Source organism: Artibeus jamaicensis, unplaced genomic scaffold, assembly GCF_021234435.1.
Source record: "Artibeus jamaicensis isolate MK-2021 breed Jamaican fruit bat unplaced genomic scaffold, CSHL_Jam_final contig_327, whole genome shotgun sequence".
In the NCBI taxonomy this organism is placed as follows: Eukaryota; Metazoa; Chordata; class Mammalia; order Chiroptera; family Phyllostomidae; genus Artibeus; species Artibeus jamaicensis.
In genome coordinates, this window is record NW_026521772.1 from 3047432 (window position 1) to 3064951 (window position 17520).

Sequence of the window (17520 nt, forward strand, 5' to 3'; positions counted from 1 at the left end):
TCATATGAAGCATAGTTGGAACATCAACCAATGTTCCAAATGCTACTTAGATATTTATTTTTAAAAAAGAGATAAAGAAAGAAAAAGCGTTACAGCCAGCATTTCTTTTCTGATTCCCAGGGTCTTTAAGTAGACTTGAATTAGTTAAAAATAGGAGGCACCCTAGTAACAGGTGGTTCTCTAACTAATAATAGAGGAAGTTGAGCATCTGTGGACTCACTTAAAGTTGGTGTCTCTAAGCCACCCACACTCTGCACCATGATCGAGAAGTTGAATTACGGATGTATTGAAGCGGTTTAAACGTTGTTTTCCCCCATGAACTTGATATTGATCAGCCTAGTTTGAAGCTTCCCTTCAACCATTTTCTAATTTGGTAGGACCTAGCTACATATTTTCAAAGTAAGTAATGTTGCATTAAAATTTAATCTGACATCAAAGTGGATGTACACTGTTCCAAGTTTGCACTACAAGGGTTGGGCTGAAAAAGAACAGGCCTGCCCATCATCTCTGCTCATTTCCGCTTTGTGGCAGAGCCCTCCCTCCACTCAGTCAGAGGTTTTCCCTGGTACTTCCCTCCACGCTTTTAAAGTAACTCGTGCATTCACCTATGTGCACGTGTACACACCAAAACATAGGTAGACTTTACCTGGTTCCAAATTCCCTTTGCTTGGCACTGCCTTCGCTTCTAATCTTTTGCAAAATTCTCTCCACACACACAAATCCATGATCTTATTCCCTTTTATAATTGAGGAAATGAAGTCTCAGAGAGGTTAAATCTTTTACCAAAAATAATGGAAATAGCAAATGGCAGATTTAAATCTACTCATCTGATTACACAGCTAAATTCATGTTTCCTATAAGTCACATTTGTTCAAAGTGGGTATGTATAGTGATTTCCCCTCCTTTTCAATTCTCAAGTGGTTATTAATAATAACAGACTTTGATTTTGCATTCAGTATGTGTGAGGCACTCTGTTGAGCACTTGACACGCGTTATCAAATTTGAACCTCACAAAAATCCCCAAGAAAGGAGGTGCTTTAGCATCCTTATTTTAAAGGTGCAGAATTTAAGGTTCAGTTAGGTTGAATAATTTGTCCAAGGTCACACAACTTATAAGTGGAGGACTTTTGAGTATAATTTTCATTGAAGTATTATATGCATAGAGAAAAGCACACAGATCCTATGGCTTTGATGTATAGCTTGATGAATTTGCATAAAGGCAATAAACCTGAGTAACTTGCAGGAGACACAGAACAGTCCTCATGTCCCAGAACTCACTTTATGTCCAGTAACTGCAATGCTGACCTATTATGTCACAGATGAGTTTTATTTAGCTTCCAACTTTTAAGCAAAATTGTGTCTTTTACACCTGACTTCTTTTGCTCAATATTACACTTGCGAGCTCCATACCTGTTATTACGTGTAGTTGTTCTTTCATTCTCGTTGGTGTATAATATTCCACTATATGAATTACTGCAATTTTCTTACCCATTCCCATTGGAGTTGTTGGACATTGGAGTTGCTTCTATTTCTGACCATTACGGATAGTGCTACGGGCAGTGCAGTACGTGTCTTTTGGTGCAAGTGTGTCCACATTTCTGCTGGGTACGTATCTAGGAGTAGGACTGTTAGATGTGCACTTGGTCAGTGTTAGTAAATACTGTCAAGCGGTTTTCCAACATGGTTGTACCCATTCACCTCCCACCTATACTCACTCCAAGTCCTCACCAACACTTAGTGTCTTTTCCATTTTAGCTCTTCTGGTGGGTATTAGCAATTTGCATTTCTCTGGTGCTTAGTGAACTTGAGCACCTTTTTACATGTTAACTGGACATTTGGATGTTCTTTTTTGTGAAGTAGCTCTTCATGTCTTTGGCTTATTTTTTGATTGGGTTCTGTGCCCTTAACAGAATAGATTGATTTTCCTCACCCTGTTCCCCCTTTTTCTGCGGCAAAAACTTTAAACTTTTCTAGATTTTTATTCTGGCATTTATACATCTTCTTAATTCTAAATTGTATGTATATACTGCTGCTCTTTCATTCGTCAGTTTTAGAGTTTTTCATTGATTTTCTGTTATGGTGGATGAGGATTTAGCGGCACTATACAATCATCCTAACTTCCTCACCATAGTTGTGTGTGTGTGTGTGTGTGTGTGTTTAAAAATCAACATTCAGTGTTTAACCAGTATTTAATAAACAATTAGTATTTTTTTAGAAGTTAGTATTCAGTTCAACTTTTAAAAATCAGTACTCAGTATTAAAAATATATATTTAAATAAGTATTCAATACCCATTTTTAAAGGTCAGTATTCAACTACATTAGGCATGGTTGAATATCATTGTTCATTTTATATATATATATATGAAATATACCTATATTTTGGTTAAGAATGGCCTTGTTTTCTTATTCGTACCTATTACTTCTGCCCCCCACACCTTCCTGTAGGTTTGCAATGCAGTTTTACTCAAGGTCAGTAATAATCAGGCAGTGTATCAGATTGTACTTTATTCAGTTTAGTTTTTCTTCTTTCTTGGTGTAATATCTTCCATGGAGTCCCCTCACCTTCCTGTGCTTAGGACTGTTTCCTGAGTGGCTGTCGTTTTGGGTTTTTCTTTCCCTGTCCCCTTTTCAATTCCTTTGCCTTTCTCTTCGGTTGGAAGCCCTGGATCATCACGTCTTCCTCTCTTTGACCATGTCCTGGTTTCACTCGAGCACGGCCTCTGGCAGCCGCACGAGATGGCTTGCAGCAGAAAGCACACCGGGGACACAGCGTGCGAGTCCCTTCGGTCGGGACTGCTGGTGCCTCGTCACCCACCGCCTGGTTCCCTTTTTCTCTCCATCATTCTGAGACTCATTGCACTCCTCTCCTCAGCTGGAGTGCCTGCTTCTGTTGTTGCGTGTGCGCTTGTTCATTGTCTGCTTTCTGTTTTCTTACTTCTCTTCCTGTTCTGGGCTGTGTGTGTCCTCCCCAGAGTAATTTATGGTAGAGCCCTAACCCGCAGTGGAACCGTAGTTTGGAGAGAGGACCTGGGAGGGGGTGATAAAGGTTAAGTGAAGTCACAGGGGTGGGGCCTTAAGCTGACAGAGCTGGTGCCTCTAGAAGAAGAGGAAGAGATACCCCTTTCTTTCCATCCTGTGTGGTCACAGCGACAAGGCCGCCATTGGCCCGCACCTTGATCTTGGATTTATTAAAAATCGGTTTGTGTTCACTACAGACACAACCATCATAGGCCTAACTACAGAGTAGACATCAGCAACAACCTTTTTTTTTAACAAATATTTTCACGTGCTTTTGGTTGAATGCATGTACACAGAGGCTCATCTGTACTTACGCTCCCCTCCCCACACTGCTCCCAGCGGCAATAATGCCCCACACCAAGCGCATTGCTCTTTTTATGTGCTCTCGCTGCACCCTAGACTGCATTTTACAGTGTTCCTCATAATTGCTTAAATTAATCGCATACCAGCTGTGCAGTATTTGACCCATCTCCTGAGTTCAAGTTCCTTTAGCTCAGTGACGAGGTCTGTCTTGTTTCCCGTCATCTCCCCGGGCCAGAGCGCAGGGCTTTGCACACAGCACACACACACTTACAGCACAGCTGGCAAACATGAGGCCCTCCACCTGGTTTTATCTGGTCCAGCACCTTGTTTCTATCCGGCGGCAGGACCAAGCTCTTGCTTAACTGCTCAGGAGTAAGTTACATTTGTACAGTCCCAAAATTACATTCGACCCCTTGAAGGTAACATCGAGGCTGATGTGGCCCCGGTGAAAATGAGTTTGACACCCCTGACTCACAGGATTCAGAACAAGGAGAAGTTATATTAATATGCTGGGAAAAATCCCAGCTCATTTATCAGAATAACTAAGTTCTGAGATAACTGAACTAGATGTGTCGTTCTGAGCAAGTAATTTCGTATCTCTGAGCCTCATTTAATTAATCTGTGGACTGAGAGAATGTGATTTCCTGACCTTGAAGACATCTTTCCATTCTGATTGGCTTCCCAAAGGACATCCCTCTTCCTCTTCTCTGCATTTCTTTTCCTCTTGACCTTGATTTTTATTCCTTCTCCTAGTTGATACTCATTATTATTTGTTTTCCTATAGTCATTCTTTTCTCCTTACTGTCTGTGATGTGAATTTTCAATGTCCAAATATTCGCCACAGTGACTTGGAAAGTTTTAATCTAAAATTGACTGTCCACATTAACACACTGTTCTGGCCAAAAGTATGAATTCGCCCATGAATCTGGGCAGGAAGACATGGAGCGGACGAGCGTCCTGTGTCATTTTGCTTTCCCAGTGGCACTGCGTTTCCTGGCTGTGTTGTGTAAAGGTCGTGTGCAGCCTGAGTCTCTCCTAAGATAATGGGGAAGCCTGTGAAAAGCAGGGGAGCCTGGAAGGTTAGGAGAGCTCCTGCACGGGAGAAAGGGTGGAAGTGATAAAGGCTGATGAGAGACTTAAAAACTTGCCTGTGCCTGGGTCCCCAGGTTCTCTGCCTGTGATTTTTACCTGTTTATGAGAAAAAAATAAAAGGATGAAAGTGTTAGTTTAGAAACACTCGTCAGTTTTATTTTGTTGTGCCATTTGCATTCGTGATAAATTATGAACAGATTGGTGTTTACTTGCTTGACCGTACAAGTTTGCAGGATAAGGGAAGTGGGACTTCGATCTGATACCATATACGGTGTGCAAACCGACCCGCTAAGAAGTTCGCCAAATGTAAATGGTTTTGTACATTTATTTTTAATTTAGAAATTTTGGCGGGTTGTACATGTGGGTTTAAGAACACTTAACAGTACTTGGGGAGATTAATTGGGAATTTTAGATGTGTTTGAACTACAATTTTTTTTTCCATTTAAAATTGGAATGTGGCCTCCTCTTATGGGAAAATTTGCCATCCGAGGTATTTCCAGGAATGACTTAGATTTGCATAAGAGGGATGTCAGTTCTGTTTGTTTTGATCGTATTGAGAAAAAGCGAAGTGCTTGCTTTTACTGCTTCACAGTCTCTGGTTGTAGGTGTCGGTTCTCTCCTGCTCACTGGAGGTCAGTGGTTTTTGATAAAAAGAGGTTTTCCACTTTGAATGCTAAGTCAGCTAAGTCGTTTCACGACCTAGCTGATTGAGTCGGGTTGGTGGCTTACCCGCAAGTGACTATAGTGTTCCTTAGAGAAATTTGTCATCTTCTTGATCACTTTCACTGTAATAAGCTCAGCAGTTTGTGATTCAAACAGGCCACAGCACAGAAAAGGTACGTGTTTAGCTCTGTGCTCTATTTCAGTTGGTGCTATGGGGAGAGGTGGGGAGAGGGCTATTACCGATTGTGAACGCTGCCAGACTCTTGGTGAGATTTATGCAGTCGGCCTTCTTCTGCTCCCTTAGAGAGATAGTACCACCACAGCCCTGGCTGTGTAAACCAATTGCTAAAACCTCAGAAACTGATCTCTCAAATGCGGTAAACTATCTATGCTTTCCCCCCTTCTCTACTGAGAATCATATTCCTTTAAAAGCCCATATTCTTTCTCCACAGCAGCTGTTTCTAAAGAAAAATGATAAGATTCAGTCCCAAAGAGGCAAGCATGGGGTCTATTAATATAGGAAGAGGTACTAAATATAACAGGAAGAATGAGTATGAAATGGTGTTTGAGATGAATTCTTAGCGTAGTTCACTTTTCTACCAGTAACAGGGACATCCGACATGAAAAGGATCTCGAGTTGTGATCATTTGTGCAACACCATGGTTATGTATCAAGGGCCAGACTATTCTCTTTCACTTTTCTTAAATTCACACTGTACTTGACTGTTGACGAGAAACTTTTCCTTTGAAAGATTCACACACACACATGAACTATTCAATTTTGAGTGTTTCCTGTGTTTCTCATGGGGTGGGAATATGAACTACAGATGCGAGGGGTCTCTTAGGATTGAAGAGCAGGCTGTGATTGACGGCCATCTGTCATCTTGACGCTGACATCATTCATAACATTCCATTCAGTCACCTAATGGGTGTAATTGCTTCAGCAGTGCGCGCCCGGTGTGGGAATTATGGGACTTAGGCCTTCTCGCATGTCTAGGAAAGGGGAGAAAACCGATCTGCTCTGCCTGCTGTTTCTGGGCACACACGATCCGGCGCAGTGCAAACTCTGTGCTCGTGATGTGGGAGGGAGAAGCACGTGGACCGTGATGGGAGAGGTCTCCCCTCCTGGCCATCTTCTTAAAAGGTTACTTCTAGGGAATCTTATCACTTAGGTGATAACAGCAAGCTACCGTTGGTTCTTTTGAGAAGGAAAGTGTTACCTTTATCAAGCATCGGATTGTCTGCTGTGTAAGTCGGTCATGTTTTCAAGGGACTTGTTACATTGTGGCCAGGTAACTTGCGGCCTGCGATGGGGCAGAGGTCCCGGAGCATAGGTCTCGGTGCTGCTGAGACTGAGGGGCGGCAGTAGAGGGACTCTTTCGCAAACTGTAGACTAAAGGAACTCACTCACCAGAAGTGTCATGTGGTGTCTCCTGCGTGCCCTCGTTTACTCTTAGGAAGGGTGATGGTAAGTGGAGGGGATTGGCTGACCAGACACCAGTGATCAAGCAGCTTGGAAATGAGGCCTGTGTAGTGGAGAAGGAAATTTAAATGGTTACTTAAGGTTAAAGATGTTCTGATTGGTTTTGTTTCTCCTTTCTGTGCTTTAAGAATGAAAGAGAATGACAAAGTCTGCACAGAAGTAAGTTTACTGTTGTTCATATGGGAAGTAACACAATAATTAACATACAATAATATAAGAATAAACTGTCTTTCACGTGCTCACAACTACACACTACTTTCGCCCCGCCTTAGGTAGTTAGCAGCACCTGCCCTGGGTCCTGTGCAGACAGCATTAGCACGTTTGTAAAGCAAGTTGGTCATGTATCTCTAGTGTCTAGTGGGCTGCTGCTGAGCAGCCTGTCACCAGTTGTCGACATCATTAAGAATCGTCTCCACGGTCTCCACGTGGCAACTCTACTAGTTCTTCTGTGGTAGCAGAAGTTGCTGATAGAAGATAGCCAAGCATATACCACATTTTTGAAGCTCTGTGGCAGAGCAAAGATTTTATTTACCATAAAAATAAAGAACTTCCTTTTAAAAATACAGCTTTTTAGTTGTGTTATTAATATGTTATTTTTAAACTTGAACTTTTGTTCAAACTATTTTAAACATTTTGGTAAAGATAAAAATAGCCCTTTGTGTATTTAGGGAAATAGACACGTCCTTAGCTAAAGCACTGTAGCTGTTTTAGTTATTTAGATGTATTTTCACTTCTATAAGAAAGTGGTCACTTCATTTCTGAGACTTTAAAAAGCAATGCTTGTACTTTGAGTTCTAACCAAATTCAAAACTCAAACAAGTCTGATCTTTGAAATTTGAATGCTGGGAAGAGCTTGCCATTTCTAAACCAGACGGGCAAACACACACACAAACACACACACAACCACAGATCTTTCCACTGCAGTCCAGACCCCTGCAATTCATAACTGCTGAAATGTCTTTCTTTTTTAATGTATTAAAATCTCAGCGACATAGATTTCCCAAAACTGTGGGGATTTTTTGTTTGTTTGTCTTTTGGTTGGTTCTAAGAATCAATGAAAGTCTTTTGAGACCAAATGAAGTATTACAGAGTTTGTGTTTTAGCTGGAGGAAGGAATCTCTCTATCGACTCTTCTGTAAAGCTTGTTTTGGGTGGTAGTAAATAGGTTTAGGATTCCAACAATTGCATTGAACTTATAATGTTGGAATTTTTAAAAACATGTGGCTTGTAAAGGAAGTGATTCAAAGCAATGCAGATGGATTTCTAAGGAGCCGTAAGATACAAAAATAAAATTTCCCACAGCAGTTTTTTTTCTTTGACATTCTCCCATTTGGGTCGTAGACTTACTTTTTTCCATTCTACTCCTGTTTCTGATTCTGATCAGGACCCTTTATTTATTCTCCTACTGTAAGTCTTTCGAGATGCTTCCTAAGTCTGGAAGAGACAAGATGCCAACCCTTTAAGAGAAAAGTTACTTTGTAGATATGTATAGAGATGCCTAATGTAATTTCGAGCTCTCTCGTATCAGTTTTGTTTGTCTTCTTCATCAAGTAACATGACAGGCCTTGACGCTCCGTTCCTTGGGTACAAGGAGGGGTCCCCACATACAGAGGACCTCCTCTCGCTGTTTCCTTGCCCAGCAGGTCCTACATTTACATTGGCATTTGAAGAGGCCCAGGGTTTGATTTTTAGATTCACAGGGAGACAAAATAATCCGGTAACTTGGCCCCGCTTATATTAACAGATTCAGCCAACCACAGATCAAACGTACCTGGAGGGAAAAAATTACAGAAAATCCCATAAAGCAAAACTTGAATTTGCCATGTGCTGAGCACTGGGCGGTAGCCTAGGTGCAAATACAGGTTATATGCAAATACTATGCCATTGTTTATAACGGATGCCAGCATCCAAAGATTTTGGTATCTGCCGGAGTCCAGGAACCAACTCCCCCGCAGACACCGAGGGATCCTGAATGCTATTTTTGAAATGATTTGGATCCAGTGACTTACATTGAGTCTTTTGGATTCAGTTCAAATCGAAATGCTTCCCTCTTAGGTTTTCTTCCCTCCCTTTCTGGAAAACTTGCATGTAGATTTCCCTGCTAAAACTGAAGTACAATCAGGGCACAGAACCGGCTTGGTGAGCATCCGTCAGTCCACCTCTGTGTGAATTGCTCTTTTATTCTTTCCTCTCCTGTGCTGTTCCTCCCACACAGGCAGCTAGAGTCACCAGTGCTGTTGATTCTTGTTCCAAACTCCGGCTCGCACAGCCCCATCCCGTGTCCGCTGTCACGAACCCGTGGCCCCAGTCCTCCCGCGACCGGGCCATCGCGTTGTCGCCTTTCGTCTTCTGCGTGAGACCTCTGGTCTCTCCCCGCCGACTGCACCGTACAAACAGTTACCAGGCTTCCGCAGACTCCTGCAGACTCCTGCATCGACCACCTTGTGTCTGAGCAGTGGTTTTGAAAGTGTCTCTGTGGAGCCCTAGAGACCGAGGGGCCCCTGGATTGGCTGGGTTCAAATCATGTTCGTAACAAAACGTGGCCCCAACCTGGTTCTTTCTTTCTCACTGTGTGGACACCTGGAGTCGAACTGATGCAGAGCAGGGGTCACCGCAGTGGCACCCAGCTGTGCCAGCTCTGGTGCCTTCAGCCTGTTTTACAGAAAAATGTATTTGAGCCCCGGCTGGTGTGGCTCACTGGGTTGGGCGCGGGCCTGCGAACCGAAAGGTAGATTCCCAGTCAGGGCACATGCCTGGGTTGCAGGCCAGGTCCCTAGTTCAGGGCTCGTGAGAGGCAACCACACACTGATGTTTCCCTCCCTCTCTTTCTCCCTCCCTTCCCCTCTCTCTAAACATACATAAATAAAATTTGTTTTTAAAAAAGATTATACTTGAAGACTCATTGAAAATCCTTCATTTTCTTAAATCTCAGCCCTAGAGGTCACATCTCTTTAACATTCTGTGCGGTGACATGGACGGTACTCAGAGCTGCGCACTGAAGTGTGGGCGTGACCACCACGCACGTTCGTGCGAAATGAGAGGATGAGTCGCAAGCCGAGCTTGCCACTTGTTTTTTGTGGACTACCAATTTTACTCAAAAGAACAGCTGATAAACAAACTATAGTTATTCAGTCTTGGTTATTTGGTAGACATTTTCTGGAAAAAGAAAGAGTCTTAAACCTCTCATTTAACGGGGGGGGGGGAGAACAGCAGTATTTATTGGCAATGATAAAATTCAAGACGAAAAATGAAAATCAGTATTTTTGAAAACTTGAATCAGCCACTGCTTCCCGGTACTTAAAGACTTTTCTGATGAGAGCAGTACTTTTCCGAATGTCAGTGAATGTGTTTCTGATATTATGTAATGAATGAAAAGTGTCAACATTTAGAAGTTCTGCAAAACTGAATGAACCAATATTTTCTAAATGATCAATGCATAATGTCACAGACTCATGCATATGGATAAGAGACCCATTCAATGATTTTTAATTTAACAGAGTGAGGAAAGCTCATTGACGTGATGTCACATTCCTCATTTTACTCATTTTTGAGAAGCGCCTGCTTGTCAGGTTGTGGCATAGCATTAAAGAAAGATGATCCACAATGATCTAAAAGTGCTATTAAAATACTCTTCCCTTTTCCAACTGCACGTCTGTGTGAGCCTAGATTTTCTTCATGTCCTTGAACCAAAACAGCACAAAGCAGTAGATTGAATGTTGAAACAGATGAAAGAGCCCAGCCGTCCTCGGTTCAGCCAGACTTACAGAGATTTGCAAAACTTAAAAACGTGTCACTTCTCTGACCTCCTTTTCTTTCTTTTATCATTTTTTTTTGCAGGGGGGAAGTTACATCTCGTTAAAAATGTGTTATTTATATTAACATGCAGTAGGTTTGTTATTATCATTGAGCGAATAAATATTTTTAAAATTTGTTTTAATCTCTGATATGATAAATACTGATAACTACAACCCACATAAACAAACACCCTTTGAAGTCCTCAACAATGTCGAGAGTCTAAAGGGATCCTGAGGCGTTTTTAAAATGGGAATAACTAGTCTGCATGAGAATATCCAGTGTTAGTGCGCTGCTCTCCAAAAGAAAACCCATTCAGTAGACTCTGATTCTGTTTAATGTTTCTGAAATTATTCAATTTTTGTGATAAGGCCGTCATCATCCAGTGTCCTTTAGCATCCTTATAGGAATGAGACAGGGTAAATCTAATTTTTTGCCAGTGTTTTTGTTCAGATTCTCATTTGTAATTCTACGTTAGTTTTTCTTTTCTCTAGTGAATTTTAGACACTAAACATAATTGGAAGTGAAAAATGAGAAGTATGTCACGGGAACGAGATAGAGAGAGGTTACTTGGTAGAATTGGTTTGGTAAAATCGGGCATTAATCCAAGCTTGGCCTGTCAAGGTAATAGTCTCGATATACAGTCTTTACAGATGCACTCGTAAACCTTAATGTAGCCATAGGAGTGAGGACATGCTAGAATGAATACATTGAATCTATAGGTTATTTTAAATCCATTTTTCTTGTTATTTAAATGCCTTTTAAACCTTAATCCAGAAGTGCTAAAAAGAATCCCAAAGAATCACTTCTTCCAACTTCTTTCTTGTTTTCCTTCTTGGTATGTACTTCATACAATTGTTAAAAAGTGGGCACAGGAAAAAAAAGGAAACTATAAAACTTATAGCCTGGGCAATCAATCTCATAATTTAGACAAAAAAGGTACAGAGAAGTATCGCTCCCTCCTTCATTCTGCCTACAGCACTGGGGTCTCAGGGTCCCCAAATGCTTTAGAAGCTATTGTCTTGCTTCACAATCCCACGAAGAAACTAGGAACAGAGGTCAGGTTGGGGCAAGAGAGACCATGGGACAGTCAGCACAACACAGGGGAATTCAGTGCCGATACTGACTTATAGTTCATCAGGAAACGTGAGTTATGCTATATCCTCTATTCTAACTTTAATGTGCAGAGTCGGTCAGTATCTTCTTGCTTAGTGGAGAACATAAGATTACTGTTCAAATTAAGTTGCACAGGGCAGCTTAGCTCACCCCTGACTAACTTACATAAGAAGGTTAGTCATTTGAATGAAAACTTGTCTGGGCCACAAAACCACCACAATTCCACAGAAAGTAGGTGTATCCTCTCTGTTGAGATCGTCTTGGTATTTGTTCTAAAAATAGGCCTACATTGTGGTGAAATCTAACCCAGCTGTCTGTCCAAATCAAGTTAAGAAAATCAACTTTGACATGGCTCTTAAGTACAGGCAAGAGTCTCCTATCACGTCAAAAAGGATCGAGTCAGTTCCCTTGAAGCCTTTTGTGATAGTTTTAGGAAGTTTTGGAGTATGAAGAAAACTTTAAAATACTTTAAGATGCTGCCCTGGCTGCTGTGACTGCATGGGTTGGAGCTTCATCCTGTAACTGAAAGGTTGCAGGTTTGATTCTCAGTCAGGACAGGTGCCCAGGTTGCAGGTTTGATTCCCAGATCCCTGGTCTGGGCATGTAGGGGAAGTGACCGAGGCAACTTGATCGCTTCTCCTCTCTCACATTGACGTTTCCCTCTCTAAAAGCAATGAAAACAGTTGTCCTTGGGTGAGGACAAAAGCAAATTAAAATAAAATTATTTAAGATGCTCAGCGCATGAGGTGAGAGTTGAGGGTGGGGAAGAGCGGGTGTGGAACCGAGAAGCGGTGGATGCGGCGCGTCCTCCCCACTGTTGTGGGGAAGCAGGAAAAAAGGGGAAAACTGTGAACTTCTAAGAATTAGTAACATGTCCAGCCAAGCCCTAGTAATAGTTTTAGTTCTTTGACTTTGAATTATTTTGGAGGGTAGTTGATAAGCTTCCCAAACAACAGAGTAACACACACAGGCAGACTTGTAGAGAGAATAGGAAGTGAAGCAGAAGGAGCGTTGATGATAAGGGGCCACGAGGAGACGGACACACACCTCCCCACCCGGATGACTGACTTGGTTACTTTCTGTAATGCTCCAGCTACATTTGCATCTTTGGGTGTTATGGTATAAAACACCTAGGAAAGCACTTTAATTTCCTTGCAGGCAGTCAGAGTCAGGAATACCTGTCATCCCGTGATAAAAAGACTGAACGTCCGTAGAGAGTAACAGCAGTGCAAACACTCATCTCATAGATAAAATGTGTTTGTTTGTGATCTACAAGTAACTCTCTTGGGCGTTCGTTCCCTCGTTTCTTCAGTCCGACGTGCTCCTCCAGCGCAATTAAACAGTGACAGCTAATGCGTTTTACGTGGTCCCTGCACGTCTGTTTCTGAAAGGAGTTGGTCCTTCATGGCTAAAGAACATTGAGTGTATATGTCGAGCTACCATCAGAGTCTTATTTAACGGATCTAATGTGTATTTGTGATGAAGATACGCTGTTCTGAGGTTGACAACAGCCCAAACGAGTGAACAGTCCACATCAAAAAATGTTAAAGTGACAAAGTAACAGTCACCATTCGGTATTTTATAGGGGAATGAGACATCCAGAAGAGTTGAGACATTTAGCTTTGACCTTGTATCCCTCCAGCTCTAAGAGACATGGTGGTAAAATGTTCAGATCCTCCTTGAGGAAATTGCTTCCTATGAATTTAAGGCATTACTGGCCTCTAGTGGTAATATGCTATAGTTTAAACATTTCTAATTCTTATGAGTGACTAGAAGTAAAGCCATGTAAAATGTTTAGGCTGCCAATAACACCACTGTCAGTTCTGGGTCAACAGTGCTTTCAAAGCGTGCACACGACATCATCTTCCTCCTAAAGACCAGGGGCGGAGGGGGCACTGTCTGTCTTGTGTTCTTGCCGCTGAGTTGCCCTCACCTCTTTGTTCTGGATAATACCGGTTTAGCTGCAAAGAGAGCTCCCATTATTCGGGAGCATGTGCAGGGGGTGTACTGGGCCAGGTCTTTGCCAACAGTTCTTCCAGCAGTGTTCCAGCCATCTTTTCTGCAGACTGGAGACCAGTTTTTACTTCTGTATGTTATAACAGTTTTTATTTTCTTAAGAGACATTTTTTGGTTTCTCATTGAGATTCGTGTTTTGACTCATCTCTATTCAGTTTGAGTTTGAAGATTGTTACACTGGAAATACCAGTTTGCTAATAAGCAGGGTAATGATTCGCCGCTTCTCCTCCTTGTCGCGCAGATGTGAAAGGGCCCCCCACGCACCGTCTGTCGTGCGGCCAGTCGCCCTACACCGAGACAACGACATGGGAGCGGAAGTACTGCATCCTCACGGACAGCCAGCTGGTGCTGCTCAACAGGGAGAAGGAGGTGAGGTGGCCGTCTCGGGGAGGCTGCTTCCCTTTTCCGTGGTCCCGAAGTCTAGTTTTTATCTGCAGTTACGAGCATGGAGGCTTTACGGATGGTAAACCATGAGCAAGTCCAGCGGGGCCTGGTGTCAGAAGGACACATGAGTGCCATGCAGAAGTGGGCTCTGCAACAAGATGGGCAGGGTTTCACTGAGGAACAGTGAAAGGGATGCGAGTGAGTACTTTGGAAAGAGAACGGATTGGATTGTGTAGCCCCGACCCCCAAAATGGCCCAGATGGCCTCTTGGGAAGGACATCCGTCTAGCTCCCAACCAGTGACAAATGGGACAGTCAGTGGGTTAATTGAAAGAGATTTAATGAAAGGACTATTGACAGAGGCGTAGGCCACATAAGGGACCCCTGAAGGGTGGTGAGGCACCCATGAACTAGCAACAGCAGAAGGCCGTTACGTACCGCTCTAGACCTGCGGGGCGGGGAGAGGAAGCAGCATTTCTGGAGCCCCGAGAACTGCAGCTGCACGCGAGGGCCGATGCCAGGCGCTGTGGCTCCACACAAGGACCGTGGCCTTGGCCAGTGCCCACGGCCAGCAGGGGGGACACAGGGAGAGGAACACTCCCACTGTCTCCTCCCGCCTCCCAATTTCTTGCCCATGTGACCCACCTTGAAGCCGGAGGAAGAGGTTGCTCTCACTGTGTTCTGCAGAGGTTTGCTTCCTGCCACACAGAGCAAGGGAGAGTAGGCTGGAGAGGCTGGCGGGATGTAGTTAGTTCTAGTTCTGGTCGCCCTTCTGTCCCTCTAAATTAAAGCAAGCAAGCGAAACCACTTACCATGTACTGTGACTGCTTTATTCCTCACACTGCTCAGGGTGGAAACCCTTCCACATCCAGACAGTTCCTGTGCTTATTGGTGGTTTGGCAGGTAGTTGATGTCATTCTGATTTGGTAGAGCCATTAAACCATCTTATTCCCAACCCCCACAACATAAAAAAAAACCAAAACTGAGTGTCTGTGATCTTCACAAAGAGGAGGGAGAAATGGAAAGGAAGGAACGATCTGATTGGTGAGGGAGAAAGATTAGTTGCCACATGTATAATCTTTGGAATATCAATTTAGTAAATAAAATATTTAATATTGCATTTTATTAAAATAATTTTGAAAACTGCATTCTTTTCTGGAGCAGTCTAGTGCCTGTTGTGTTTACATTGAGTAGATACATAATAAAAACTGGTAAGGTGAATATTAGTGCAGAATATTTGTAGTTATCCGATTTGAATAAACAGCTAATTCAAAATGCACATTTTAACCAATCTTCTTTGTCATCAGTTTTTTGTCAGGACTGATGTGAACTGATCATTTGCCATCGTTGTGCCTTTTCCTACATTTTATTCAATTTAATACTGTAAAGAAATATGACAGCTTAAGGGAGACAGCAGGAGCGTGCCTTATCTACAACAAGATACAATCCATTGATTAGGTATTACTAATCAGTTGAGCAATACAGGCCTGGGTCCCCTTTTGTCTGATAAAATAACTGTCCATAATGAATAATTTTTCAACACAGAATCTTAGGTACATTATCCCTTTTAATGCCACTTCTTGTGAGCAACCCCAGATGCCCGGGGAGCCCTTCATCTTCTCTGTACTCAGGGTTCTGCGCCTGTCCTGTCCTGTCCTGTCCTCGCCTGTCACTCATTCTTTTCCACTCCAAACCCTGTCACTGTGCCCTCCATAGCTTGCGGTCCATCTACAGCTGTGGTCTGTCCGCAGCTGCTGCTTCCGCCTCCCCCTGAAGGAGGCTTTCAACTTCTTGGTCTCATGAGAACCTCTGTCTTCCCTGAGGACACTGTCTTCTCTGAAGTCCTGTCAAGTGCTGGCTCTTTTCCTCCCGTAGCCCTCAGACCATGCTGCCCGTAGTAGGTGCTCCCCTTCCATGGCACTTGCTGTCTCTGCTCTCTCATTTTCCCTGAAGAGCTCAAACTCTGAATCTCCTGTTGTAGTGTCTTCTAACCCCCAGTCATCCATCCATCCATCCATCCATCCATCCATCCACATCTCTATCTCTCTCCCCCTCTTTCTCTGTCTCTCTTTCTCTCTCGCTCTGGTTGTTGATTTTTGCTACTGGCTCATTGTTATTTTCTCCAACACTGCTGCAGCCTTAATTTGTGATTCTCTATCTGGAGATGTGATTCTTTCAACACATGGCTGTCAGCTCCTTGAACTCCTCTCCTTTGGGAGTTTTTTCCTCTACCTTCCTCACTGCTACAACTTCTTCATATGCTCAGGTGCATGCATGTTACTCTATGACCATCACCTCCTATCATTTTATCTCGTCCCCAGTTCCAAAAGTCCTTCAATCCTTTTGGGACCCAGGGTCCACTGATCCTGTCACCTAGTCTGCCCCTCGTACCTCTGATGTCCTTCCTTTCTTCTTCACCCAGCCCAGATTTTATGGTCGGTCATTGTCATCGCTCCCTTGCACGCTGCCTCCTTGCCCTTGTCTTGTGTCGTCACACTCACTTGGCACCAAGGTAGCTCACGGCTCAGCGGTGACAGAGCTGTCTCCTGGGCCAGTTACTGTCCAGCTCTTCGGGTCACGTGTGTGGCGAAGGACAGTTTTTTCTCCCCATCTCATTGTGAACAGTGAAATACAATAACATGAATTAACATGAATTTAAAAAAATAATATTTTAAAAAGATAAAAATACAAACCCAAATTTTTATTAGATTTAACAAAAGTAAAATTATGATTCAGTAAATATACACAGAGTGATCCTCACATAGGAAAAGAAGGAATAAAATCACACAAGTGCACATGTTCATGACAAGTGTGCTGCACAGGGAGCACACCCACCGACCACACCAGGCACACTCCCCCTCAATTTCCGTGCCCTCACATTGTCGTCAGTGCCGAACAGCCTGCAGAGCAGCGCGGGACACTGGGCCGCACTCTGAGCACAGTCCACAGTGATTCCTCGATGGTGTTTTTTGCGTGTCTTCCTCTGTTCTCATCCCAGCTCTGGTAGCCTCACAGCTGACCGACCGCTTTGCTGCTTCTTCAGTGAGATGATTCAGGCCTGGGAAGAGCACTGGGTTGCCGTGCCCACCCGTCCACCGGCACCTCTTTCCTTACACCCTGCCCCCCGCCCCGACTGTGGTCTGGCCGTCCTCGGTCCGACGGCCAGCCCCTGCTTGGACGCCCACACCCAGGACACAGCAGAGCAGTCTCCCCCGCCCCTTCTGCGCCTTCGGTGCTGTGCTCGCCGCTGGCTCGTCCCCGCCTGCACGCTATTATTCCTCCCTCTAAGAGAGAAAACGAGCCTGTGTCAACCCCACTTCTGCCTCCGGTTACCACCCATCCCTCCGCTTCTCTCAACAGCGGAAGTTCTGGGGACCTGTACGCCCACCGTCGCTCCTTCCTCTCGTCTCGTTCTCTCAGACCTGCTCCCCTCCGACTCTGCTCCAGGGGTGTCCGCCCTTTTGCGTGTCTGGGCCACACATTAAATACACAAACACAGACAAAAACTGATGAGCAAAGAGAACGTTTTAAGTAAAATTACTGTTCTGTGTTGGGCCGACGGTTGGACAGCCCTGCTACCCATACCACTCTGTCCAGGTTGCTCTCGGTCAGCTCCCTGGTGACCTCCAGGTTCCTAACCCCACTGGCCAGTTC

The 17520-nt window shown here is 43.7% G+C and overlaps 1 protein-coding gene across 6 annotated transcripts in view; it reads left to right on the top strand.

Moving 5' to 3' along the window:
• Positions 1 to 17520, top strand: part of RASAL2 (RAS protein activator like 2) — a 271470-nt gene that overhangs the window by 123150 nt on the left and 130800 nt on the right. For all 6 annotated transcript variants that reach the window (XM_037145588.2, XM_037145589.2, XM_037145590.2 and 3 more), the window contains exon 2: positions 13725 to 13852. In XM_037145588.2, the coding sequence (XP_037001483.2) occupies positions 13725 to 13852 (128 nt within the window). The remainder of the gene's footprint in view (positions 1 to 13724; positions 13853 to 17520) is intronic.